At 59.7% G+C, this 24,740-nt stretch overlaps 4 protein-coding genes, 2 long non-coding RNA genes and 2 other non-coding genes across 12 annotated transcripts; 2 read left to right on the top strand and 6 right to left on the bottom strand.

Annotated features, from left to right (window-relative positions):
- The first annotated feature begins 264 nt into the window (after window positions 1–264).
- On the top strand, window positions 265–4,418 carry EIF3G (eukaryotic translation initiation factor 3 subunit G). Its single transcript, XM_045491842.1, has 11 exons — window positions 265–378; window positions 514–560; window positions 1,048–1,131; window positions 1,237–1,325; window positions 1,475–1,534; window positions 2,363–2,467; window positions 2,561–2,750; window positions 3,492–3,599; window positions 3,703–3,839; window positions 3,916–4,022; window positions 4,315–4,418. The coding sequence occupies exons 1-11, from the start codon at window positions 359–361 to the stop codon at window positions 4,328–4,330; spliced, it is 963 nt and encodes a 320-aa protein (XP_045347798.1). The 5' UTR covers window positions 265–358; the 3' UTR covers window positions 4,331–4,418.
- LOC123605255 (suppressor of SWI4 1 homolog) lies at window positions 4,416–11,541 on the bottom strand. The gene is given in 13 exon segments (XM_045491844.1): window positions 4,416–5,755; window positions 7,849–7,935; window positions 8,018–8,178; window positions 8,255–8,384; window positions 8,495–8,573; window positions 8,679–8,802; window positions 8,904–9,011; window positions 9,212–9,288; window positions 9,946–10,116; window positions 10,221–10,271; window positions 10,470–10,571; window positions 11,072–11,242; window positions 11,360–11,541. Coding segments are annotated over 13 exon segments (2,385 nt in total). The 5' UTR covers window positions 11,378–11,541; the 3' UTR covers window positions 4,416–4,649.
- On the bottom strand, window positions 6,561–7,542 carry LOC123605256. Its single transcript, XR_006715689.1, has 2 exons — window positions 7,074–7,542; window positions 6,561–6,645 (listed from the first exon to the last, which is right to left on the bottom strand). It is a non-coding gene; the product is annotated as an uncharacterized LOC123605256 (long non-coding RNA).
- On the bottom strand, window positions 9,085–9,164 carry LOC123607802. Its single transcript, XR_006716940.1, has one exon. It is a non-coding gene; the product is annotated as a small nucleolar RNA U105B (small nucleolar RNA).
- LOC123607796 lies at window positions 10,336–10,422 on the bottom strand. The gene has a single exon (XR_006716934.1). It is a non-coding gene; the product is annotated as a small nucleolar RNA SNORD105 (small nucleolar RNA).
- Window positions 11,526–19,912, top strand: ANGPTL6 (angiopoietin like 6). Of its 5 annotated transcripts, none has more exons than XM_045491840.1 (8): window positions 11,526–11,604; window positions 12,553–12,632; window positions 13,683–13,752; window positions 16,399–16,981; window positions 17,678–17,855; window positions 18,412–18,599; window positions 18,679–18,949; window positions 19,471–19,912. In XM_045491840.1, the coding sequence occupies exons 4-8, from the start codon at window positions 16,406–16,408 to the stop codon at window positions 19,659–19,661; spliced, it is 1,404 nt and encodes a 467-aa protein (XP_045347796.1). In that variant the 5' UTR covers window positions 11,526–11,604; window positions 12,553–12,632; window positions 13,683–13,752; window positions 16,399–16,405; the 3' UTR covers window positions 19,662–19,912. The 5 variants fall into 5 exon arrangements, with proteins under 5 accessions (XP_045347796.1, XP_045347794.1, XP_045347795.1 ...); XM_045491838.1 differs by lacking the exon at window positions 11,526–11,604 and adding an exon at window positions 11,617–11,707; XM_045491839.1 differs by lacking the exon at window positions 11,526–11,604 and adding an exon at window positions 11,617–11,707 and having other exon boundaries at window positions 13,683–13,759.
- LOC123605257 lies at window positions 14,453–16,400 on the bottom strand. The gene is made up of 3 exons (XR_006715690.1): window positions 16,168–16,400; window positions 14,603–15,755; window positions 14,453–14,492 (listed from the first exon to the last, which is right to left on the bottom strand). It is a non-coding gene; the product is annotated as an uncharacterized LOC123605257 (long non-coding RNA).
- On the bottom strand, window positions 19,871–24,322 carry SHFL (shiftless antiviral inhibitor of ribosomal frameshifting). Its single transcript, XM_045491843.1, has 8 exons — window positions 23,971–24,322; window positions 23,345–23,468; window positions 23,101–23,150; window positions 21,809–21,847; window positions 21,467–21,616; window positions 21,033–21,136; window positions 20,748–20,902; window positions 19,871–20,177 (listed from the first exon to the last, which is right to left on the bottom strand). Exons 1-8 carry the CDS (start codon window positions 23,989–23,991, stop codon window positions 19,948–19,950), a joined length of 873 nt encoding a protein of 290 aa, XP_045347799.1. The 5' UTR covers window positions 23,992–24,322; the 3' UTR covers window positions 19,871–19,947.
- Window positions 24,323–24,740: the final 418 nt, after the last annotated feature.

The following is a 24,740-nucleotide window of genomic DNA, read 5'->3' as shown; positions in this document are numbered from 1 at the left end:
GATCATTGGAATCAGGAAAACTCTTCCCAGACTTAGGAAGACCAGCCTTGATTTCTTCAGCGGCAAAACGAAAATGATAATTTCCTCCTCACGGTGCCTGGCCTACAGTAAGCTCTCAGTAAGTGAGCTTTATAGTTATTGCGTTTTTTAAAAACTTTTCTCAAAGTTAAATGGATCTCTCCTCCGCTCAGACTGGGGGCCCGCGCCCAGCGGCTCACCCAGCCGGCATCTCCACCTCCGTCCGCAGAGGGCGCTGTGGGCGCTGCGGCCGGGCCGCTCTAGGTGGCAGGGGAAGTCTCGTGCTCCCTTCACTTCCGGTCTCTGGCCCGGGATTGGGCTGCGTGGAGAGGCTCGTGAAATGCCGACTGGAGACTTTGAGTGAGTCGGGGGTCCCGGAGCGAACCCTGGGAGGGGGGCTGGGGGGCCTAGGGAGCACCATGGGGCCTGGGTACGTCGAGGCGGCGTGGGCCTGGCCTCGCTGACCCAGCCCTCCCCTCCGCAAACTTCTTGCAGTTCGAAGCCCAGCTGGGCCGACCAGGTGGAGGAGGAGGGCGAGGACGGTGAGTATGCCCGGTCGTCCCCGGTCACCTCAGCCAGCCCCCGGGCCGGTCGCTGCCGCCTGCTCCGACCCTGCCACCGCGGTCCGATCCCGTAGGCCCCATCGCGGCGGCCTCTGTCCCGCGCCATCCTCCGGGCCAGCCTATCGCCAGTTCCAGATGATCGCTGGCCCGGCCCTCCTCCCGTGCCACCGCCCAGCCCTCGTAGCTGCTCCGGGGAGGAAGTTGTAGCAGCCCGCCTCCTGCCTTTATGCCTGCGCCGGGAGGGGTTTGTGGGCTGCCCCCGCTTCCATCTTGCCGTCGCTCGAGGTTACTCCAGCCAGCCCCACGTCCGGGCACGGTTGTCCCGGGGCAGTTCTTCGCCAGCGCCCAGCCCTTGTCCCGCCTTCCCGGGCTCCTGGTGTGGGCCTCCACCCAAAGGGCCCTTCGTTTTGTCTCGGGCGCCCCCGCTCCTCCAGCTCACCCTTCCTCCCCACACTCCCTTTTGTAGACAAATGTGTCACCAGCGAGCTCCTCAAGGGCATCCCTCTGGCCACTGGCGACACCAGCCCGGAACCCGAGTTAGTGCCCGGAGGTGAGTGGCGACCTCTGCTCCATTCGGGGCTTCCTCTCCCCAGCGGCATTCCCTCCTGGTCCCCATTCCCCGGGGCGCAGCTCCCTCACCTCTCCTCTCTCCCAGCTCCGCTGCCGCCTCCCAAGGAGGTCATCAATGGAAACATCAAGACGGTGACGGAGTACAAGATAGATGAGGACGGCAAGAAGTTCAAGGTGAGGCTGGGGGAGGAGGTGGGTGCCCTTGCTCTTGGGGGCACTTGCGCCGGGAGGGGACGGCGTGTGTGTGTCGGGTGGGTTGGGCTGGCTGGCTCCAGGTGCCCCAGAGACACGGGAAGTCCGAGCCTCTCCGTTCCCGTCCACAGATCGTTCGTACCTTCAGAATTGAGACTCGGAAGGCCTCAAAGGCTGTTGCGAGGAGGAAGGTGAGACCCTGCTCCTGTCTCGGGGGCTCGCCCAGGGCTGGTTCAGAGGAGATTAGGAATCCCTTTTTTCTGGTGCCTTTAGTTTTAGGCACCTATTGTGTTGGAGCACGGCTGAGGTCTGGGGTGTGTGTTCTGCTGGGGCACTGAAAAGTCAGTGGGGTTAGATTCTTAGTCCTCTCAGCCTGTCCACCAGGAGGAACGGAGCCAAGCCCTCCCCTGAGGTGGTCACAGCGGTTCCTGATCGACTGGGCTGCACGCTTGGGGAAGAAGTAACGATAAATACGTTTGGCACAACTTTCTGTGCCCTTTCTCTGCGCCAGACCCCGTGCCAAGTGCTCTGCGGGAAGCGTTCTCTCATCGGATCCCCCTAGCAACCCCGGGAGGCGGGGAGCATTTGTGGTCCCCGTCTTCTAGGGGAGGAGGCTGAGGCCTAGCTTGTTTAACTAGCTCAAGGCCCCTCATGGTCTGGGTGACCCCTGCACACCCTTGAGCATCGCTTCCTGTGGGAGCCGGCCCACCTACTGTCACGGGTCCCCGGGAATGGTTGGCTGTGCCGCTGCTTCCTGCCGGGCCTTGGCTCTCTCATCTGGAACTTGGGACCGAGAGCTGTCCCTACCTGCCTCCTGGAGCCGGCATGAGGTTGAGGCCCGGCACATGCCAGGAGTGGTACACACTAGGAAACAGGAACTGTCACTGTCACCGCTCGGGGGGGCTTTGGGGGAGGGCGAAGAATGTGGTTCAGGCCCCGACAGGCTACTGTGGTCTGGGATGTCAGCGAAGGGGGTCCCACGTGGCCTTAACCTGTCCCTCATCCTGCCCCGAGCCCAGAACTGGAAGAAGTTTGGGAACTCAGAGTTTGACCCACCGGGGCCCAACGTGGCCACCACCACAGTCAGTGACGATGTGTCCATGACGTTCATCACTAGCAAAGAGGTGAGTGGGGCAACAGGGCAGGGCCAGTGGCCGTGATAGTGGTGGCCGGGGTGTGGCAGTCCCACTCTGAGCGTCCCCTGACTGCCCGCCTAGGATCTGAACTGCCAGGAAGAGGAGGACCCAATGAACAAGCTCAAGGGCCAGAAGATTGTGTCCTGCCGCATCTGCAAGGGTGACCACTGGACTACCCGCTGTCCCTACAAGGACACTCTGGGGCCTATGCAGAAGGAGTTGGCGGAGCAGCTGGGCCTGTCCACCGGCGAGAAGGAGAAGCTGCCTGGAGGTGCCCGGGCCTGGGGATGCGGCTTGGCGGTCTGTGGGGCGGGGGTGGGGGTGGGGAGGACCGTGTGCACCTCCGGGAGGGTCCTTGGTCTTCACCTGCCGTTTGGGGACGGGGGCGTCCCCCTCGCCAGTTGTCCTCTCACGTCAGCACCGCGAGGCTGGCTGCGGCCTGGGTGTGCGTGAGAGAGCATGGCTGGGTTGGTGACTGCTGGTGATGTCGTGCATCCTTTCTGGTTGGGGCTGGCAGACCATTGCTTTCCACGGCTGTGTCTACACCGCACATAACTTGAGACTTGCCAGCTGCGATTCTGTTGTGGACTCGAGTGTGCCGTGTTTGCCACAGACACGACCACGGCTCTGTGTGTGTGTGTGTGTGTGTGTGTGTGTGTGTGTGTGTGTCTGGACAGTTCTACACCTGTGACTTGATATGCAGCATACGTGGCACTTGCCTGAGTGGGACCTGGGGACTGTCCCTGCCATGTTCCTGTGTGTTGTGAAGCTGAGCGGTCCTCTGGCCCTCAGCTAAGATTGCCTTGGGTTGCATCAGCATCTGTGGCTTCTTCGGACTTCCTGGATGTGACCTTTATGTCCATGTGGCCACGGGGCCTGAGAACCGGCCAGATGCATGCAGTTTGATAAACGGTGCCTGGCCCGGCTTGGGGCCAGAGCTGCCAGCATCCTGGGGTGGGCCTGTCCCTCATCTGCGCCGGGTGGAGCCTGACCCAACTGCTTTGGCCTCCAGAGCTGGAGCCGGTGCAGGCCGCCCAGAACAAGACCGGGAAGTACGTGCCCCCGAGCCTGCGAGACGGGGCCAGCCGCCGCGGGGAGTCTATGCAGCCCAACCGCAGAGGTGAGCCGGCGGGAGGGCGCCTCCCGTTCCCCCCGTGACGTTCCTTCGTCCGGGGCCTGGTGAGGGCTGTTCTCTTACCAGCTGCCTCTCCTTGCCTGTCCAGCTGATGACAACGCCACCATCCGTGTCACCAACCTGTCGGAGGACACTCGCGAGACTGACCTGCAGGAACTCTTCAGGCCCTTTGGCTCCATATCTCGCATCTACTTGGCGAAGGACAAGACCACTGGCCAGTCCAAGGTGGGCTGGTGGCTGTGGGGGTTGGGGAAGGGTCGCCTGGCCTGGTTGTGCCCTGACTCTGCCCCCACCCCGCCAGGGCTTTGCCTTCATCAGCTTCCACCGCCGTGAGGATGCTGCACGCGCCATCGCCGGGGTGTCTGGCTTTGGATATGACCACCTCATCCTCAATGTCGAGTGGGCCAAGTAAGACCACTGCTGCACCCCTGCCTCCCGCCCCCTTGTCACAGCCAACACTCAGGCAGACCGTAGGCCCTGCGCCAGTTTAATAGCCACCAAGCTTGTTCCGAGGGACAGGTCATTTACTGTCCTTTTCTTAAGGAGGCCCCACTGCTCCTTGCGCACCCTGCCCCCCCCCCCCCCCCCCCCACCATTGCCACAGAGGCCCCAGTTGTATGTAGCAAGGAGTCTTGGAATTCCCTTTGGGATCTGAACTCCTCCCCCACAGGCTGGTCTCACCACCCATTTCTCTCTTCAGGCCGTCAACCAACTAAGCCAGCAGCCACCCGGCCCCCAGGGCCCCCACGGAAGGCAGCTCCTCCAAGCGCGGGGCTCCCGGCAATAAAGAGGTTGCCGTTGTCACGTGCTGTCTTGTTTATTCACCTTGTCTAGTCACCTGCTCTGTGGCTAGTGGGGGCCAGCCCTCTCGGGGATCAGGGCTTCAGGCAGAAGTTCCTGCCCTCCCTGGCCTGGGCACCTGCAGTCCCCCATCAGGTATTTCTGTAGTCTACGGAGGAAGTAGCGATTTGGGGCCTGCCATGCTCTCGGATGGATTCCAGGGCAGGCAGCAGCGGCTCAAAATAGGCCGGGTCGTCAGCTCAGCTCGGGGGACTAGGACCCCGAGGTTTTGGGGGTGGCTGTGACATTGAGGGGCAGGACTTGGCCAGAGCTCCTGGCGTCCTCAGGGGGTTGGCTCTGCCCGCAGCCGAGGCAGCTTCCTGGACCGGGGCAGCAGCGGAGGCTGGGTGCCACAGCCATGTAAAGCAGAGGGTGGATGCAGATGGCCACGGGCATGAGGCCCCGCATCACCTGGTGGCTCACGTAGGTCCTCAGATCCAGCGCCGCCTCGGCCTCGGCTGAGTTAGCGAAGCCTGGGCAGCGGGCTCTCCAGTGCTGCCGGGCGGACACGTTGAGCACCAGCGTCACGTAGTAGGGCACGTAGGAGCCGGCGTAGAGGGCCATGCCGCCGGCCACCAGCACCGCCACACGCAGCTTCTCGGCTGCCGTCATGCCGTGGCTGCGCAGCACCGCCCACCCGAGGGCGCCGTAGGCCGTCAGGGTGAGCAACAGCGGCAGGCCGCAGCCCGCCGTGGCCAGCGCCAGGCTGTAGGCTCCGTAGGCCTCGAGGCGCTGGTCCGCCGTCCCCAGGCACTTGGTGCAGGCCCCCGGCCTGGCCACAGAGCAGTCCCCTTCCTGCTGCGGCCGCCTCAGGTGGGAGAAGCCCAGCGTGGGCGCGGCCAGCACGGCTGCCAGCACCCAGCCGGCAGCGCTGACGGCCCAGGCGTGCTTGGCGCGCAGGCTGCTGCGGGTGAAGAAGGGGTGGACGATGCCCAGGTAGCGGTTTAGGCTGATGCAGGTGATGAAGAGGACGCTGCCCAGCAGGTTGCAGGTGAAGAGGAAGCGCTCCAGGCGGCACGCCAGCTCCCCGTACTGCCAGTTTTTGGGGGGGTAGAGGTAGGCGGCCAGCGGGAGCAGCGTCAGGGCGTAGAGCAGGTCGCTGACGGCCAGCTGTGCCGAGAAGACCACAGCCGGGTGCCACGGGCGCCGCTCCCGCGTGCCGAAGCGGTATAAGGCGAAGCCGTTGCTGGCCGCGGCCACCAGGAACTCAACCACCAGCACGGGCCACAGAAAGTCTTCCTGGAAACGACCGAGGACGCGATCGGCGGCGGCCGAGAAGTTGGTCGGGCAGGGTATGGCACCTGTGGGCAGATGGTGTCACCAAGTGAGCGCCGTCCCTCCTCGCGTGGCTTTGGATGCCTTCAGAGCCCAGTCCTTCAGATTACATACCACGTAGCGGGCTGCACCAGCCCTTTGGGGACACTTTCTCGGAGTCCTTCCCATGCCCAGGAGGGGACACCAGCCACAGCAACTTCTTACGGAGGAAATCGGGCCCAGAAACGTCAGAAGCCCAAGTCCTTTCAGGTGATATCTACTAGGCTTGCTCTGGGTCCTGAATTCCAGAACTAGGTAGTCATTGCCTTCACGTGACAGCCGTAAGCCAGCAGTGACAATCCACAACCACCAGGCCTGCGTGGAGGAGGGGGAGTCCGGGGGAGTCCCCAACCCCACCGTAGCCCTCCCAAATCCATCAAGCCTTGCCGCCTCCACCGTCAGAGTCGGTCACTTTCTCAGTGCCAGAGGCACTGGCCTCCCAGCTCCCAACGACCTCCCTACGTGTTCCCCCCACAGCCTCCAGAGGGCGCCCAAAGACACCCGAATCAGGCGGCTTTCACCTTTGAGGCTCCCTCCTCACTGGGAGGAAAAGGCAGTGCTCACCTCTGCCACGGAGGGGCCCCAGGAGCAAACCTCCGTCCAGTTGCTCCCTCTCATCTCCCTGTGACTCATTCCCTAGGTCTTTCCCACACTAGCTTTGTTTTTTTCTTCCCACACTGGCTTTCTGACTATTCCTTAAGGCACATTCCACCTCAGGGCCTTTGCACTGATTCTGTCTTCCTGAGTCACCAGTGCCCCCACTCACCTCCTGGTCTTTAGCCCTGAGAGGGGTTTGAGAGGCATATTCTGACCCTCTAATATCACAACTGCACCCTTTCCCCCTTATTTCTGCAAATCCTGTGCTTCCATCTGACCACTGTTGAGAGGAAAAAAAAAAAAAAAACACAAAAACCAAACCCAACCCAGAAGACCTCTCCTGAGGGCAGGGAGTGCCCCACAACTGGCTTCCCAGAGCCCAGAACAAGGCCTGGGACGCAGCAGCATGGCCCAGAACAGAGATCTGGAATGGATTCCCTCTCATGTACCCAACTTAGCCTCAGCTTTGGGTGCACGGCCTGCTCCCAGTCTGTCCAGCAGGCTGGCCACGAGCTCCGTGCAAGGTGCCAGCGGCCCTCCCTCCCCCACAAGACTGCTTCCCCAACCACGCTTCTGCCTCCTTGTCCCATCTCCGCCCTGGGAGGAAGTCCCTGTCCAGACGCGATTGAGTCCCTCCCGTCTGCCTCCCAGGAGCCGGCCACCCCCAGCCTCGGTCCTGGGCAGCGCCACAGGGACCAGGACCCTCACCTGATGTGGCGGCAGCCATGGCCCATGTGCCCTGCCTCCGGGTCCAGCGCCGAAGCCGCGCCACCAGGAGCACTGGTGCCGAGCCGAGCCGGTGCCGAGCTAACCAGCGGCGTGGCGGGGCCCCTTCCTTCCCAGCAGCCCCACCCTCTTTCTCTCAGCGCTGGCAGCTCAGCTCCGCCCACTGCCAACACCAGCCGGCTTCACTTCCACCCCCGGCTTCCTTCCTCCTCACACTTTGCCCTCCAGAGCAGCCCAGTCACTGGCTTGCAGGTGACGGGGGCCTGGGGGGTTAGGCTGGGGACAGGCCCAGGACACCCCAAGGCACCAGACTGAATCTGCCCATCGCCCTCACCTGCAAAACGGTTCCTGCGTGTCCACTGCTCAGGATGTGGGTGCGAACCTAGCCCGGTTCCCAGAAGCTCCTGGCCCCGAGCCTCTGGGCTTTCTACCACGGGACTCCAGCTCTCCCCATTCCCAATGCAGACGCAAGACTCACGGGAAATCAAGCATTCACCAGCGCGGGAGGTTGGAGAAAACCGCTCCTTTATGAAAGGAAACCGAGGGCTGCCCCTGGAGGCCCAGGTGGAAGCCCAGGGCAAAGGCTCTTGGGCCCCAATTTGGGGCATTCCATCCACTGCACCAGCCTGGCCTCAGACTGCTTTCTTAGGTGGCCGTGCCCGGCCCCGCCTGTGCTCCCAGGCAGCTCCTCTGCGTTCCAGCTTGGCCTGGGCCCGCTGGGGCCTGCCCTTGGCCTTTGGAGACCTCCGGTCAGCGCCTCGATCTGGCCTCTGCCCCCTTCCTCGCTGCTTCTTGCCCGGGGGCCCGGCAGGCCGTCTTCGTTTGGCTGCCTTTGGAAACATGTCTGTGGGGAGAGACCACGTCAAGGCCACCAGGCCACAGGGACGGGCGCAAGGTGCCCAGCTGCACCAACCCCTGACACATACCCTCATCAGGCTCCTCTCCCACCGCCTGGCGGAAATACTCGGCTTCATCCTCCTCTTCCTCTCGCTGACCGGTCCCCTCTGGGGGGGCGCCGGGGTCCTCGGCATCGCTATCCCCACTGGCCTCTGCCCGCGCCCGCTTCATGCCTGCCAGGCTCTTCTTCCTGGAGGGAGAGATCATTTAGGGTGGCGGCCTGCACCTGAGACCCTGCCTCACCTGCACGGCCCACGGCCACACACCTGTGTGCCTCCCGCCGCTCCCGCTTGCGCAGGACATTCTGGGCCTGCTGGTCCTGCCTCTGGGCCTTGAGCTGTAGCTTCTCCTCCTTGGCCGCCAGGATGGCCTGAAGCTCCTCTTCAGTCTTGTGCACTGAGCGGGAAGAGATGGGTCACGGAGACCCAGATGTGTCAGTGCACCTCGCGACCCACCCGTGAGGGCCTTGGACTCCCAGCCCCTTGCTTCCCCAGCCCCGTTCTCACCGAAACTGTGGAACAGCACGTTCCCCTCCCCAACACCCTCCTGGATTTTGATGAGCTGCAGTGTCATCCGGGGCCCAATCTGGAGGGACAGGGGGGACGAGTCAGTCCTTCTTCAGGGCCGGGGGGAAGGGGGAGTACTACCAGAGGAAGTCACTTCTGACCCTGGGCCTGCCCTGGGCCTCACCTCAGTGAGCCGCACGGCACTCTGCTGGGCCCGCATGTTGCCGCGTCCCGCGACGGCTTGGGGCAGCTCCGTGATGTTGTGCTCCCCATCGGGCTCTGCCTCACTCTCGGACAGCCCGGCGCCCCTGTGCAGAGGACACACTGGTCAGTAGGGGATCCCAGGCTCCTGGAACAGCTCCGGGGTCTCCGGCGCGGTAGTGATCTCCCCACCCAGTGCCCTCCTCACGTGGCCAATAGCTCGCTGATGTCCTGTAGACGGCTCATGTTGGGGAACTTCTCCTGTAGAAGCTTCTTCATCCCACGACTTGCGCCCACGGGAACGACTTTGATGCTACTGCAACACCCAGGGTGTGAGAAGGGGGGTTAGGGATCCTGAGACTGGAGGTCAGCTCTGCCCCCTCCCCTTTCCACAGTGCGTCAGGGCGTTTACTTTGAAACTGGACAATCACAGAGCCTCAGCAGGAGCGTTGTCATCAGCCACACGTGGAAGCCCTGCCTCCTCCCCTCCCCCCGCCCCTCAACAAGAGCACTCACTAATGACGGAAATCTAGCTCCTGGGAGTCAGGATTGTAGTTGATGAGAAGGCAGCGCTTGATGGTGTTTAGGTTCACCTGGAAGGGAGAGGCGAGGGCACAGCAACATGTCAACTGCCCACGGGCTTCCCTGTGTGCTGGAGCCACAGCAGGCCCTGGCCCTGTTCCAGAAATCTCTCAGCAGGGAGATGTGGCACTGGGGGGACTAATGGACTGGCAGGCGCACTGGCTAGAGTTCTTGGTTCTGAGGCCCACCGAAGCCGTCCACACCGTGGGTGGACTGCTCCCTGATGATCAGCATCTAACAGGCCTAACCTGAGACCAGCTGGTGCCAGGGATTAGGAACTAGGAATCTGGAGCCAGACAGCTTAAAAAACCCAGTCCTGCCCTCTGCGTCTAACCTCTGACTAATGACTTCCCCTCTGTCAGTCTGTCTCCCCATCCGTCAACTGGTGTCCCAAGTACCTGGCACGCTGCTCAGGCTAATACTCCATCCCCACTCAAGAAATAAAGGACAATCAGGATCATTCTCCACCTTTCAGAGAGGAAGAAAGCTTATGAGGGAGTCTCTTACCCCAGGGTCACGAACACGTGAGGGAGATGTGACCTCAGGAGCCAGAGTGCTCTGCCTCCACGCTGAGAGGCAAGGACCGAGCAAACAAGCCAAGGGCCTACGTGTGGTACCCACTGTCCGCCCTTCCACCCTCACCTGCCACCGCCCCAAGCCCAGCCCACCTTGTGCACATTGATGGAGGGGAACAGGTTCTGGAACATGGTGGCCATGAGCTTCACATGCATGCCGTGGGGGCCGAAGCTGTTGAGCACCAGGAGGGGTGGATGGGCAAACTGCTGCTCGTGCATGCGGTGTCGGCGCAAGGAGGAGACCACGTCGCGCATTAGTGTGTACTGCAGGACGGGGGGAGGAGTGAGGCCTGACAGCCACACCTGGCTGGCGCCCTCCCTGAATTCATCCTCTACCCAACATGGCCCTCATTACCTCTGACCCTTACCTTATTGATCCGGAAGGTCAAGGTGGGGCCTCCTGGGAGGCGCATCAGCTTCTACAGGAAAAACAAAAGGATTGGTCAGAGTCAAGGTGTCCAACTAGGCAGCAGGGAGTGGGAACCTCCGCCCCATCTCTTCAGAGCGTTTACTTTGAAGCCAGAATCATGGCAACTCAGAGGCATATGGGTTCATCGTGAGAGTTGGGGGAGGAGGAGGGCAGGGGGAAGATGAGGGGTGTGGATGTGTTAACTCACAAAGTAGATGTTTGTCTCCGTTTTACTCAAGATCAGAAAGTGTGTGACCCCAAGGGGCCCCGCCACTGCCACACAATCCTTCAGAGTGTTTTTCTTTCGTATCTGAGAATTACAAACCCAAAATGGAAAGATCGTTAGGTATCCTCTCCCCGAGCAAGGGCTATAAGCTGAAGCTCTTATGCCCTTTCTTGCATTTAACCTGTCGCAGAAAGAAAGGAGTGGAATGTTCTTGACCTCTGGACCTAACCCGACTTAAATTTGCTCGTTTACTGTGCCTGGCCCATTTTGCAGATGAGCCACCTGGGCCCTGCGACGTTAATTAACTTTCTCCAGGCCTTTGAGAGAACCCAAGTTTCCACTCTAGCTTTGCTAACTCTAGTCCCTTTTTAACCACCAGTCTTAGACATCCAGCCAAAGCGGGTTCATCTGTGCCCCCTCGCAGCTGCCCCACAAAATCCGAAAGGCAGGGACGATGGTCCCCATAAAGGTCCCCTTCTCCTGCCAGGGAGACTGAAGGCTCGCGTGGTTCTGCGGTTGGAGCCACCTCCGTAGCGGCGAAGACGGGGCCAAAGGCTGACGGAGGCGGGGTGGGAGGTGCAGACCTGCAGGCGGGTGGCGGTGAGGGGCTCCATGACCCGACGAAGGTCCAGGCTGAGCTGCCGGACGCCGCGACCCGCGCGACCCCGCGCGAACACGAACGAGTGCGGCTGCGCGGCGTAGGCCTCGAGGTTGCGGAGCTGCGCCTGGGCGCGAGCACGCTTCTGGTGACGGGACTGCAGGGGCGAAAGGCGAGCGGTCAGCGCCACGGCCTCCGCAGGGACCCCACCCGCCCCCCACCGGCCCCCCACCGGCCCTGCCCGCGCCCCTGCCCCCAGGCCGCCGCGCCTCACCCGCCCCGACTGCCCCATGCCGCCAACTCCTCCGCTGGGACGCTTCTGCCGGGTGCTTCCGGCGCCGCGCCGCTCACTTCCGGCGCCGGCGAGGTGACGACGTGAGGCGGATCTGCGCGGTGACGTCACCAGGCGAGCAGAAAGCCACAGAAGGGTTGCTACGGAGACACCTGGTGCTTGTTTCTATGGAAACCGGGCGGGCCCAGTGTCTCAGCGAAGCGGCGCCGGCTTCGGAGAAATAAGTTGTGGGTTCGAATCCTACTTCGGCTCATTTATACCAGCTGGGCGATTTTGACAGCCATTTTATCCACTCTGCGGCTCCTACAAGTATTCTAAAGAGAGAGGATGGTACTCATTTCTCCTCTGATCCACTTACTAAGAAAGATGATGCACAACGCTTGGCACAAAGGCACCAGGCGCTTGGGGAACAACCAGAGAAATGAGTAGAGCATAGCAATTACGTATATAGGCCCCCAGCTCCTGAGGGCCAGCGGTCTTCCCCGGGGGCCCTGTCTGCGGCGGAGAGATGGAAACTCCACATCACCTCTGGAAACTTAGGGCAAGGCGGGCGCTTTGTGAATAACTCACCCCCTCCCGGTTTCCGCTCAAAGCCCCGGTCTTGGCCTCAGGCCTCTGGCTTCTTCCCCAGAACCTTGGGGTGGGGAAAAGGGACGCCCCCAACGTCTCTTTCCCTGTCCCATAGGTTTCCTTCCACCATCTGCTTTCCCTCCCCCATTTGCTTCCTCTCTCCTGTCTCTCCTTCCCAATTCTTTCTCTTCTTCCCCTCCTCCGTCTCCCCTTCCCCATCCTTGTCTTCTTCCTATCTGTCTCCCTCTGCCCCACTTTGTCTCTGCCATCAATCGTCTCTTTCATTGCCTTCAAGTTTCCATCTCTCTTATGTCTCTATCCCCATCTCTCTCTTCTCATCCCTCTTCCTGACTCCCCTCCCCCGCCCCGTCTCTGTCCATCTCCTTCCATGTCTCTCCCCTTCTCTGTCTCTTGTACTCTCTCTCTCTCTCATCTGTCAGTCCCTCTTTGTGACTTATGAGGTTTCTTCTCTGCTGCCAATGGAGGAAGCTGGAGGGGGCTGCGGGTGGGGGGCCGAGGGGCCCAGTGTGGGGGGGCCCCAGCCCAGGCCTGGAGCCCAGCCTGGCAGCCTCTCTCAGATCTGGGACGACCATTTCCTCTTTCAGCCCGGGAGTCCACTCGGGTTACGAGTTCAGGACAGTAGGAACCAGGCGAAGGAGGCTGCTCCCTGAGAGTGTGTCTGCAGGTCAGTGAGCCCTTTGTGCAGGTGGGAGACCCTAGACCAGGCTCTGGGGGGGGGGGCTCTATGGGGGTCCCTTTGTACCTCTGAGGAATGACCGCATGTTTTCTGTCCCTGCATGATTTGACCTGAGGATGTGACAGTGTGCGTGGGAGACAAATGGGAACATGTACACTGTGGTGGGCAAGTGGGCAGGGACTAGGGTTTCACTGTCTACCTGGTTAGTGCCTCTGTGCTTGCCAGTGTGAGACCCCACTCTGCCCACAGGGTATTTTCCTTTAAGTCGTGGTGTGTGTGTGTGTGTGTGTGTGTGTGTGTGTGTGTCGCTGCCAGAATCTGTGCTATGTTTCCAGCCGTGTCTTCATATGTGCCTGTGCCGGGCAAATCCGCAGACACACACACACAGAGTCCACGTCTACCTTTGTGGCTCCGTGCAGTGGTTTGTCTCATTGGGGGCCCGTGTGTCTTGATTTCTGCCCTGTTGTGGGCACACGGTGTGTGGCAGGGTCAGGGATTATGTGTGTGAGTGCGGGAGCCGAGTTACCTGGGCTGAGTTCCACCGTTCTCCAGCTGTGTGGCTGTGGGCAAACCACTCACCCTCCCTCAGGCTCAGTTTTCCCTCTTGTAAAATGAGGCTTCGTAGGAACAAAGGTTGTGAAGGCAAAGGCTAAATGAGATGGAAGGCGTGGATTTTAGAGTCACGCCTGGCGGCAGCAGGTGCCAACGTTTCCTGTTGTCTTTCTCTGTGGTGTGTCTGTGTTCTCCCCCTGTCCCCCCGCCCCCCCCCCGGCCTCACGGGGCCTGCAGCCTCCCACGCTCTGTGCTCTGCTGTGGGGGGAACATCCGGAGCACTGACCTGTGTTATCAGGCCCTGGTGGCCTGGGCAAGGGGGTCTGGCCATTCTGCCTCGGTTCTCATGCAAGAAATGATAAATATTTACAGTTGGAGCTCCTGGTCTCAGCACCACGGCTCTGGTTCCAAGCTCTGGAGGACAGGGGTGGTTACCAAGCCTCCTCCCTCCTGCTCTCCCACCAGCCTCTCCCCTTCCTCACTCAGAGGCTCCTCCTGGACCCTCAGCTCCTCCTGGGACTTCGTGTCTGCTGCAAGCCTTGCTTGGTCCTGAGAGGTGAGAGGTGAGAGGGAAGGAGGGCATGAGGACAGGGGGAGGCCGATTTTACCTGTTTGGCGACCCGGGCTTCTCCAGGCCTCCTTCTCCCCCCAGGTTGAGCTCCTGGAAAGGTGGTGGATGTTACACATGTAGTCTGGCTCCAAGGGGTGTGGTCCATCCCTGTCGTGGGGGGCCTGGTGTCGTCGAGGAGGGGGCAAGGAGAGCTCCGGCTTGGTGTGCATATATGATAGCAAATATGCCTTTCTCCAGCTCAGAACCTTCTGGAGCTCGCATCTCACTCAGAGTGAAAGCCCAAGTCCTTCTGGGGCCCACGAGACCCTGCACGCTTGGCCCCGTCCCCTCCCTGTTCTCATTCCTCCTGCTCTCCCCCTTGCTCGCTCTGTTCCAGTCTTACAGGCCTCCCTGCTATTCCTTGGGCACCTCAAAGGCTCTAGCTCAGGGCTTGCTTCTCCCTGTGCCTGGAATGCTCTTACCCTTGTCTCTTCCTTCAGGTCTTGGCTCAAGTGCCCTCTTCTTAGTAAGTTCTGACCCCTCTGTTTCAAACGGCCCCTCTGGGCACCTGGGTGGCTCAGTCAGTTGAACATCCTCACCTTGATTTCAGCTCAAGTCACCATCTCACAGTTCATGGGATCGAGCCCCTCATCGGGCTGTGCACTGACAGCACAGGGCCAGCTTGGGATCCTGTCTCTCCCTCTGTCCCTCTCTCTCTGCACCTCCCCTGCTCGCGTGCCTGCGGTCTCAAAATTTAAAAAATCTTAAAAAAAAAAAAAAAGGCCTCTCATCCCAGAACCCCCACCCGCGTCCCCACTTAAGTGTTCTCCTAACAACTTACCACCCTCTGACCTACCCACCATCTGTCTTCCCATCCAGGACGTCAGCTGCCTGGGGGCAGGGATTTTGTCTGTGTTGGTCCTGGGCGGGTCCGCTGCCTGGACCAGCTCTTGGCACACAATAGGCACGAAAGGAGCGTCTGCTGAATGTGTGAACAAGGTGATGTGTGTGACCTTGAAGACCTCGAGGCACCTGCCCGTGCGTGTGGCCACCCGGACATGTGGGTTTGGACACAGTGGAACTTGGGGCAGACAGGGGTGACGTGTGGACGTGGGAGACGTGTTCTGAGTACTGGCAAATGCGTGTGAGAGGCCTGTGTGTCCTCATCTGAGAGGCTGCAAGTGGCTGAACCCCGAGAGAGAAGACAAGGGAGCCAGGGAGGTGGCCACAGTACATGCGTAGGCGCTCACCTGTGTGAGCGGGGTAACACTTGGGAGGGTACGACAGAGCTGGGGCATGTGAGTGTTGAGGGGCGTGCACTGAACAAAACCCAGGCTCAGCCTCTGCGAGCGGATATTTTGGTGGAGGAATTCAGATAATAAACACCGGCAAACAAACGAGGCAATTCTAGAGAGAGACAAATGCTAAAATGACAAAGTGGGACTGTGATAGAGAGTGCCCAGGAGGAGCAACGCTAAATGGGGGTGGTCAGGGAGGGCTTCTGAGGAGGGGACATCTGAGCTAAGACCTGAGTAAGGAGAGAGAGGAGGCCATGTTAAAATTCCGGGAAGAATGTTCCAGACCGAGGAAAGGGCAAGTACAAAGGCCCTGAGGCAGGACTGTGCCTGGTGTGTTTGAGGAGCAACAAGGAGGCCAGTGTGCCTCAAACACAGTAAGTGAGGGGTGAGTGGGAGAGGAGGGCAGGGAGGGGACAGGAAGAGGGTGCAGGGCCTTGTGGGGGTGCAGAAGACTTGGACTTTTGCTCTGAGTGAGCGGGGAGCCACAAAGGTTCTCTAGGAAAAGGAGAGACATGACCTGATTCTTTGGCAGCTGTGGGAGAAACAGACCAGAGGCTGATGGCAGACAACTGGAGGCCTGGGGGGCAGCTGATGTAAGGAAATCCAGATGGTGTCTTGAGCTGGGATCATGGTGGGGGGTGAGCATGGGGGAATGTGGAGGAATTCAGGGTCCAAACAGAAGAGCTGACAGGCCTGGCTGATAGGTTGGATCTGTTGTGAAAAAAGAGGAGACAGGAATGACTCTGGGATTTGGGGAGATGGGCCTCTGCTACTAGACCGAGTTAGTGAGACTTTATCTCTCACCCCACCTCACCCCTCTCACCCATTCTCCTTCTGCTCCTGCCTCCCCATAAGTTCCTTTAATACATCAGGCACGGTCTAGCCTCTGGGCTTTTGCATTTGCTGTTCCCCCTGCCAGGGATGCTGTTCTTCCCCAGGTATCCTCATTACTTCCTCCCTTACCTCCTCCAGGAGGTCTTCCCTCCTTTCAAATTGCCAGGGCCCAGATCTCCACATCTCTCTGTTTTCCTGTTATCTTAACACCGGCTAATACACTCTATTAATCCCTATAGCTTATTTGTTTCTTGCCCATCAGGGCAGGAAGTTTTGTTTTGTTCCATACCGTAGTCCCTAGAACCGTGGCTGGCACACAGCAAGCACTCAATGAACGAATGCATGACATGCTGTCCCGCAGGGCGCCGTGAACCAAGTGGAAAGGCCAGGGTGGGATCACTGGGGCATCTCAGCCTGGGGGCGGGGACTTGGAGCAACGCGGGTTTGGCGCAACCCGAGAGTTGGGGGCCCGGCTAGGCTCCCGGGACTCCCCTCCTTCCTGTTCGTCCTCTGCCTTCAGGTCTGCCATGTCGGCGCCTCAGCTGCGCACGCTGCAGCTGCTGCTCCTGCTGGGCGCGACGTGGGCGCGGGCGGGCGCCCCGCGCTGCACCTACACCTTCGTGCTGCCGCAGCAGAAGTTCACGGGCGCCGTGTGCTGGAGCGGGCCGTCCGCCGCGCGCCCGGCCGCGGAGGCCGTGAACGCCAGCGAGGTGGCAGCGCTGCGCATGCGCGTGGGCCGCCACGAGGAGTTGCTGCGCGAACTTCAGCGGCTGGCGGCGGCGGATGGCGCCGTGGCCGGCGAGGTGCGCGCGCTGCGCAAAGAGAGCCGCGGCCTGAGCGCGCGCCTGGGCCAGTTGCGCGCGCAGCTGCAGCACGAGGCGGGGCCGGGGGCGGGTCCAGGACCGGGGGCGGAGCCCGCTGCTCTGCTGGCGCTGCTTGGGGAGCGCGTGCTCAACGTGTCAGCCGAGGCGCAGCGCGCCGCCGCCCGCTTCCACCAGCTGGATGTCAAGTTCCGGGAGCTGGCGCAGCTGGTCACCCAGCAGAGTGGCCTCATCGCCCGCCTGGAGCGCCTGTGCCCGGGGGGCACGGGTGGGCAGCAGCAGGTAACCTTAAAGCTGGCCAGGAATCGTAGTCACTTCCTGTTTGCATCATTTGTAAGATGGGGCTCTTGCAACCCCACGCACGATCTCTGAAACGCAGTTTTGAAGTCCGAAAAGCTCCAAATACCAGATTCCTACTTCTCCTTCCACAGCTCATTTGGATCAGAACGCGACTGGCGACTACCTAAAGTCTTTACTTATCCACTTAATATAAATATTCATAGTGCCTGTACTCAAGCATATTATTACGTAAAGACCAAGGATCCGTGTTAGGGAGGTGTTATGTGATATAAATATAGACCCTGTGCTACTGTTCTAACTTCTGTTATATTATTTTTAATTCTGGAACATGGCTGGCCCTAATTTTGAATAAGATTGTTGCTCCGTGACAATCCATACCTCACAAGGCTGTTGGGAGCATTCAGTAAGCTAATACTCATTGTTGGAGGTACTCTTACCATCAATACTTTACAGAAAAGAAGAGTCAGAGTCAGATAAGTTAAGCTGTGAACACCAGAGCAGGAATTTAAGCTCAGCGCTGCTCTTGACAGCTAGAGTTAGGCTTTGGGAAGTATCCATTCTAGGGCTGGGACGTGCCCCTGCCTGATCCACCCATCTGGGTGTTGGGAGATTTAGGGGCCCAGTGTCTTTTCAACTGAAGGCTAGTGCAATCACATCTGAGTCTCTTGGTCACCCCAGGTCCTGCCACCACCCTTGGTGCCTGTGGTTCCTGTCAGTCTGGTGGGTGGCAGTAATGATACCAGCAGGAGGCTAGACCCGGCTCCAGAGCCCCTGAGAGACCAGACCCTGAGACAGCAGGGGCCCTTGGCTTCTCCCGTGCCTGCAGGGCACCCTGCTGTCCCCACCAAACCGACAGGTAAGATGAGGGCAGGAATGTTGGGGATGTGAGAAGCTAGGGAGTTCCCAGTGCATTGTGAGGAGATGGAAATAGGAGCCAGGATTTTAATGGCAGATTTCTCTCATGGTAAGAGGACTGGAAGAAATGATGCTTTTATTCTGGTGATCGAACAAGGAGCCATGGCTCTCATCCCGATAAAGACCAAGATCCTTACTGTGGTATGAAAATAGGAAAGGAAAGGCTTTTCTTTTGGCGAGGGGACAGGGAATTTAGGACTGCTTATTGGTAAGAATTTAAGTGAGCTCAGAGGGTCGTGTTCAGGATTTCTACTCTGGTGAGGCTTCAGAACCAGGATTTAAGTACCCCAGGCTCCACATTTGCTGTAGTGAGAAAAGAATGAACCAGAGTATTAACTCAGGTAAGGACATGGGTACTGGGGCTCTTATTTTGGCCAGGGAATGGGAGAGGCAGGACTGCTGTTCTGGTGAGGGGATGAGAGAAGAATGCAGATCTATATACCAACAAGGGGTTGGTTGGTCCAGGCTGTGCCTTCCCCATATCTCTGTACCCACAGGCCCATGGCAGGATTGTGCAGAGGCCCACCGGTCAGGCCACAGGCAGAGTGGTGTGTATGAACTGCGACTGGGTCGGCACGTGGGGTCGGCATGGTGTGAGCAGCAGCTGGAGGGTGGAGGCTGGACTGTGATCCAAAGGCGGCAAGATGGTTCTGTCAACTTCTTCACCACCTGGCAGCACTACAAGGTGGGCGTGGGCGGGCAGGGGCAGGGCTGTGTCGGGGAGGGGACCTGCTTCTGACCTGCTGACTTTCCTGTCCTGCCAGGTGGGCTTTGGGCAGCCTGATGGAGAATACTGGCTGGGTCTGGAACCTGTGCATCAGCTGACCAGCCGTGGGGACCATGAGTTATTGGTGCTCCTGGAGGATTGGGGAGGGCGTAGTGCACGTGCCCACTATGATGGTTTCTCCCTGGAGCCTGAGAGTGACCACTATCGCCTACGGCTTGGCCAGTACCATGGAGATGCTGGAGACTCTCTTTCCTGGCACAATGACAAGCCTTTCAGCACCGTGGATAGGGATCGAGACTCCTATTCTGGTAAGCAGAGCTCTTATTCTGGTGGGGAGTGGGGGCAGGGGAGGAGGGACTCCTAGGGAGGGAATGAAAAGAGTGGAGTGACACTTCCCTCTGGTAAGGATCAGGGTAAGCGAGAGAACAGAGGGCAGGACTTTTATTCTGGTGAGGGGACAGAGAGCCTAGATTCCTTCTTTCATGAGGCAGTTGCTTCCCCCTGTTCTGGTGAAAGGCAAGGAGAGCTAGCAGTCTGATTCCAGAAAGGAAATAGGGAAGATTTTTCCCTTGATAAAGGTAGAGCTTCTAGTTTTCAGAAAGAGTGGAACAGGTATAACGTGTACTTTGGTAGGGGGATAGGGAAGGAATTAAAGTTATTACTCTAAAAAAGAAAGGGGCCAGGGCTCTTAATCTGGTGAGGAGAGAGGATCAGGGTTGCGTTCACTGAGAGTGGGAAGGGCCAGGGGATGCGTGGCAAAAGCCTTGCGCTGAGATGCTCGTAGAGGTGTTTATTCTAGTAAGAGGACATGGATTTTCTCTCTCCTCAGGTAACTGTGCCTTGTACCAGCGGGGAGGCTGGTGGTACCATGCCTGTGCCCACTCCAACCTCAATGGCGTGTGGCACCGTGGTGGCCATTACCGCAGTCGCTACCAAGATGGGGTCTACTGGGCTGAGTTTCGTGGCGGGGCTTACTCTCTCAAGAAGGCTGCCATGCTGATCCGGCCCCTGAGGCTGTGACCGTCTGTCCATCTGTCCTCCAGGTCTCAGAGGATGTTTGTCAGCAGGAGCCCAAGTCGTCCTGGCTACCCCTGCTTTGTGACTTAGTGTGGGCCACGTCCCACACACCCTCCTGTTGTGAATCTGCTCCCCGGGGTCCTGAAAACGGGACCCAGGAATCCCCCTGCCAATGTCGCAGACCCAAATGGCTCCTCGAGGGCATTTAGATCTCAGTTTGAGCTCATATTTTATAACAACACAAAATATCCACAGACTGTGTCCGGTTTGCATCTGCACCTGTCCGGGGTCACTCCCCATGCCCACCCTCGCCCTCCTCCTCCTCTTCCTCCTCCTCCTCCACCTTCAGGTCCTCCAGGATGAGGTTGTCCAGGTCCTCCAGGAGGCCCCCCTGGCTCAGGCAGGTGGCCACAGTGGAGCCACTACTGATGTGGGGGTTGCTGGGGTGCAAGACTTTAGGCAGGTGGTTCTGCTTCCGGCTCTTGGGGTGAGCGCAGGATGTCCCAGGCACGTGGGGCTCTGGGGAGGAAGAGGTTCTGAGGTCATGGAGCTTGAGGCCCACGTAAGACTCTGGGGGCAAAGGGGCTGCAGCCATGGGGGCTCGGGAGGGGAGGGGCGGAGGCTATAGGCCATAGGGCCAGACCTACAGGAAATTCAGAGATGAAAGTCGCAGGTGTTGAAGCCACTAGAGACCCAGGGACATGGGCATCACCTGAGACTACAGAAGACAAAACAGGAACCAAGGACACAGAGACCGTGGCAGAGGTCACGAGGACACAGGGGGAACCACTCAGTCTCAGGGGCAAGACCACGGAATGTGGCTGATGCCATGGGAGATGGGTATTAGAAGGGGGAGGGTCTGGTGTTGGAGCCTGGAGATCGATGGGGGGCCGTTGCGTGGAAGATGTGAAAGGAGAGGCTGATGTCACGGATGAGCTACGTGGCTTTGGGGACTGAGGCCTTAGGAGGCACATGGAAGAAGCAGGCAGAGACCTTGGTACTTAAGGCCCGGGAGGTGGATATCCCAGGAGTCAAGGTCCCATAGACCGCCCAGAGCGAGGGAGGTCACGGGACGTGGCAGGCCCTCACCTCGCCGGTTGTAGCAGTCGGCGGCCGAGCAGGAGTGGGTATGGGTGCTGCGGCGGTCCGTGTCCCGGTCCCAGCGTGGAGGGAGGATCCGTGTTGGATACACGGGGAAGCCGCACCCGTAGCAGGGGGACGAGGACCCCATCTGTGCCCAGCCCCTGGGGGCGGGCAGGGCCGTGAGGGTCCAAAGGTGAGGCCCGGGCCAGGGTGGGACCAGGGCAGGGCAGGGCAGGGCTGGGGGTGGGGGGGAGGGGGCGTGGAGGGTGGGGTGGGGGTCAGCACCCTCACCGGAAGTTGTGCCGACACTTCGGGCAGTGGAACTCAGCCACGCCCCACATCTTGTCACAAGGCACCGGCTCATAGCGCTTTCGGCATTTTCTGCACCGGGACACCTGGGTGTGCAGAGTGGGGGGCAGGCTTGCGGTCAGAGGTGAGCCCCGGTAGCTTGACCCTGGCCACAGTGCACACCACTGATCAGGGGGGGGTTCAGAAGCCCAACTTGAGGTTGTGGTTTCGAGGTCAGGTTTGATTTCTGTGGTAGATGTGAAACTGTGGAGTCAGAGGACAGGCCCTGGGGTCGGGGAGGAGCTCAGAAGTCCAACTCAGGGTTGGGGGGCGGGGTCTGAGATGGAGGTTGAGCTCTGAGACTGTGGGTCAAGGGTCAAGGGTCGATACTCTTAGGTCAGAAGTTCAGATACTGAGGATGGGGATCGGGTTATCACCTCCTTCCGCTGAGGTACGCGCCGCCACCAGACATGGTCACAGGAAGAGCAGGCAAACTGCCGATCCACGGCCGGAATGAGGTCTTCCTGCGCACGCTGGAACATGCGGAGGTTGGCTTCTGTTAGTGGCAGCAGGGAGGTCGCCACGGCCTGCAGGATGGGGACAAGAGGATGGTCACGCCTGTTCCACTAACATAAACACATGTCAGCCCTCTTTCCTCTACAGATATGTCACCTCTCCCGCCCCTGTAACATTTCTCCCTCTTGTCCGTGGACACCCCCCACCATCCCCTGGGAATGTCCTCCTCACTCTGCCTCCCCCATCCCATACCCTGGACTCACCTGGATGTCCTGGTCCTGCTTCATATCCTCTGGTGGGTCCTGGGTGGAGACATCAGGGGCAGAAACTGGGGATGCAGCTCAGACCTCTTTTTTACCAATATGTCTTGGGGGCGGGGCTCCTGCGTGGGGAGGCAGGGTCCTGGCCCCATGTGATTAGGGTGTCCTTAGCTCAGGAGGTGCTGACTGACCAGTGTCCACTTTTAGAGGGCCAGACGCATGACCTCAGTTATCCTTACGGTAGCCTTGAGAGCAGGGGGAGGGGAGGGGGCACACCTATTATCCCCACTGCTCAGATGAGGAAACCGAGGCTCTGAGCTGGGAGAGGGGTTGCCCGAGATCACCCTGAGGGAGCGCGGCAGAACGAGCCGCATCCCTGATGAGGGGCATCTCAGAGCCCAGCTCTGATCCTAGGTGGCCAAGGTGTAAATCCCAGCTGCTGCCTGCTTGCTCTGTCACCCTGGCAAGTGACTTAGTCACTCTCTCAGTTTCCTCATCTGTAAAATGGATGTGGTAAATAATAGGACTTGTCTCAATGGATCAATAGGGTGACGAAATTCAAAACAACATGTGGAAGTCCCACTGCAGTGCTCTTTCCTAGTATTATTTGTTTTCATTTTTAAAATTTTTAAGAAGGCTCCAGATGCAACGTGGGCCTTAAATCCATGACCCTGAGATCAAGAGTCACATGCTCCAGTGACTGACCCAGCCACACCCCCCCAGAGGCCCCTCCTATTATTTTCAACATACCCTTTACACGTGTAACTGTAAAGAATATAGTGTACTTTGTTAACACTCTTTAGCAACTCTAAGAGGTGGAATCCACACTGCACTAGCCACCAAAGTCATTTAAGGGGTCAAGTGACCGTGTTGCACCTGTGCCTCAAAGCCTTTCATCCATCCATCCATCCATCTGTTACACGGGGTTCCCAGCCCCTCTCTCCTTCCCATCTCCTGTTTATCCCAGCCTGAATGTGTGTTCCTTTGCTTACTCTGTTCCCTTTTGCAGGAAGCCTTTCCTGACCTCCAGGGGTCCTCTACAATGACATTAATCCTGATTCATTTCACTGCCTAGTTTCATGTCTCTCTCCCTTACTTAACGTCATCAACATGTAATGAGTGCCTATAGCTTGCAGTCTCCCTGGTCTAACACATTACTGAAAGGTGAGTAAGTCAATGTGGATCGTGAGTTGGGGGCTGGTGGTGCACAGAAGGGGCTCATCATGGATAGGCCAGGTCCCTTCTGTTCCCCCTCCCCAGTCACCCCATCCTTTGAAGGGAGGGGGGCAGTTTACCTGGGCATCCAGATCATTACTCAGTTCCTGTCCATCTCTCTGCTTTACCCCTGGTGGGGAGAGTAAGTGTAAGTAAAAGGTCCTTGAAGGATCTTGTGGGAGTTTCAGGGTCCCCAGAGTCCCAATATAGACCCTCCCCAGGAGATGATCTCAGCGCCTCTTCCTACCCTTAACACAGACCACACCTCTCCTGCGTGCTCCCCACGCCCCACCCCTACCAGGACCGGGACCCCAGCCTGCTCACCGTACACGATGGATCGCCCCACGCCGGTGTGGTCGCTGCCAAATTTCCTCATCAGAGTCCCCGCCTTCTTGGAGGATACCTTCCCATGAAACTTCTCCTGGAGGCGCCGGACGCTTTTCTCCAGCTGGGGTGGGCACAGGGGGGTTCCGATCGGGTAAGGAGAGGAGCAATCGCCCCTCCCCCATCTCTAGGCATCCTTCTCCCAGCCCGAACTTGACCCTCGGTTTTGGCCTCTTCCCCCCCCCCCCGCCCCCCCCCCCCGCCCCAACCCCTCCCCCTCCCCCCGCCATCCCTCTACGGCATTTCCTGGAAAAAGCCAAAGTCCCCACAGGGCATTGGGGGAGGGAGCGGACTGGGGCGAGCGTCCCAGACTAAGGGAGGAGGCCGGCCAGGTAACCTCTGGCTCCTGACCCTTGACCCTGCAGCCCCCGCTTTTCCTCGAGGAGGCCGCATTTCACTCTGGGAGATGTGGCGGTCATTCTCCTTTCTGAGGGGAGCCAATGCCAGCCAGGGTGAAGGTCTAGGCTTCGGATGGAGTCTCCAGAAATTGCGAAGCCCCCTCCGCGCCCCCGGCCCCTCCCCAGAGTCTCCTGAGAGACCCCGGCCCAGCCGTAGCCATCTCCTACCTCCACACCTTCTTGAGACATGGTGGCGGCGGCGCAGGTTCCCGCGAGGGTCCGCACTGCGCGCTCAGAGCCCCCCTACCCGGGCGCGCCCGTCGGTCCAGCAGCCGCGCAGGGCAGGGGGCGGGGCCTCCGGGCGGCCCCGCCCTTCCTTCCCGGCCCCCTCTTTCGCTTTCGATTGCGGGGGGTGGGGAGGGGGGGGGTGGACGGGGCGCTCTGGCTCCGCCCTGGCTCCGCCTCTGCTCTTGCGCCCCAGACCCAGGCGGGCGCCAGGGGTCTGCACCCTGCGGCGGAGCGCGCGCACCTCGGGCGGTGGAGGCGGCGCGGCCTCTGCAGTCGGTCACATGTCCCCACGCTGCGCGGGGTCCGCGTCTTCACGTCCCTCGTGGGGGCGGGGCCGCATCGGAACGCCGCCTTGGATCTCCGTGTCCCCCTCAGTTCGCGCTCCCCCACTTGATAACCCTCTCCTCTCCTCCCGCAGGAACCAGGCGCTAATTAGGACCTGGGCCCCCTACCAGCTCTGGGTCTCTTAACGGGGCTACATCCCCTTTCTGAACCTCAGTTTACTCCTCTGTAAAATGGGTTGATACAGTGGCTACATCCTGGGTATGTGTGTTTGCCAGGCTTGGAGACCCCCGGGTAGGGCGCTTAGTAGCACCTGGCGTGGGGTAGGCAAACTAGTCACTGGGCCACCTACTATGTGCCTCTGCCAAAGGAGCAGGTAGTTGGACAAAGGGGAAGATGCTTGTTAAAAATACAGGTTGCTGGTCCCT

The sequence above is a fragment of the Leopardus geoffroyi genome, chromosome A2, assembly GCF_018350155.1.
Source record: "Leopardus geoffroyi isolate Oge1 chromosome A2, O.geoffroyi_Oge1_pat1.0, whole genome shotgun sequence".
NCBI classification, from domain to species: Eukaryota; Metazoa; Chordata; class Mammalia; order Carnivora; family Felidae; genus Leopardus; species Leopardus geoffroyi.
The sequence above is the reverse complement of the archived record's forward strand: the minus strand, read 5'-3'. Positions and strand labels throughout refer to the sequence as shown.

Bases quoted from the DNA above. Each gene is read 5' to 3' on its own strand.
- EIF3G (XM_045491842.1), top strand. From the start codon at position 359: ATGCCGACTGGAGACTTTGA. The intron at 379-513 runs GTGAGTCGGGGG...AACTTCTTGCAG, and splicing joins ATGCCGACTGGAGACTTTGA to TTCGAAGCCCAGCTGGGCCG. The intron at 561-1,047 runs GTGAGTATGCCC...TCCCTTTTGTAG, and splicing joins GGAGGAGGAGGGCGAGGACG to ACAAATGTGTCACCAGCGAG.
- ANGPTL6 (XM_045491840.1), top strand. From the start codon at position 16,406: ATGTCGGCGCCTCAGCTGCGCACGCTGCAGCTGCTGCTCCTGCTGGGC. The intron at 16,982-17,677 runs GTAACCTTAAAG...TGGTCACCCCAG, and splicing joins GCACGGGTGGGCAGCAGCAG to GTCCTGCCACCACCCTTGGT. The intron at 17,856-18,411 runs GTAAGATGAGGG...CTGTACCCACAG, and splicing joins TGTCCCCACCAAACCGACAG to GCCCATGGCAGGATTGTGCA.
- SHFL (XM_045491843.1), bottom strand. From the start codon at position 23,991: ATGTCTCAAGAAGGTGTGGAG. The intron at 23,469-23,970 runs GTAGGAGATGGC...TGCCCACCCCAG, and splicing joins TGTCTCAAGAAGGTGTGGAG to CTGGAGAAAAGCGTCCGGCG. The intron at 23,151-23,344 runs GTGAGCAGGCTG...TCTCCCCACCAG, and splicing joins GGGGCGATCCATCGTGTACG to GGGTAAAGCAGAGAGATGGA.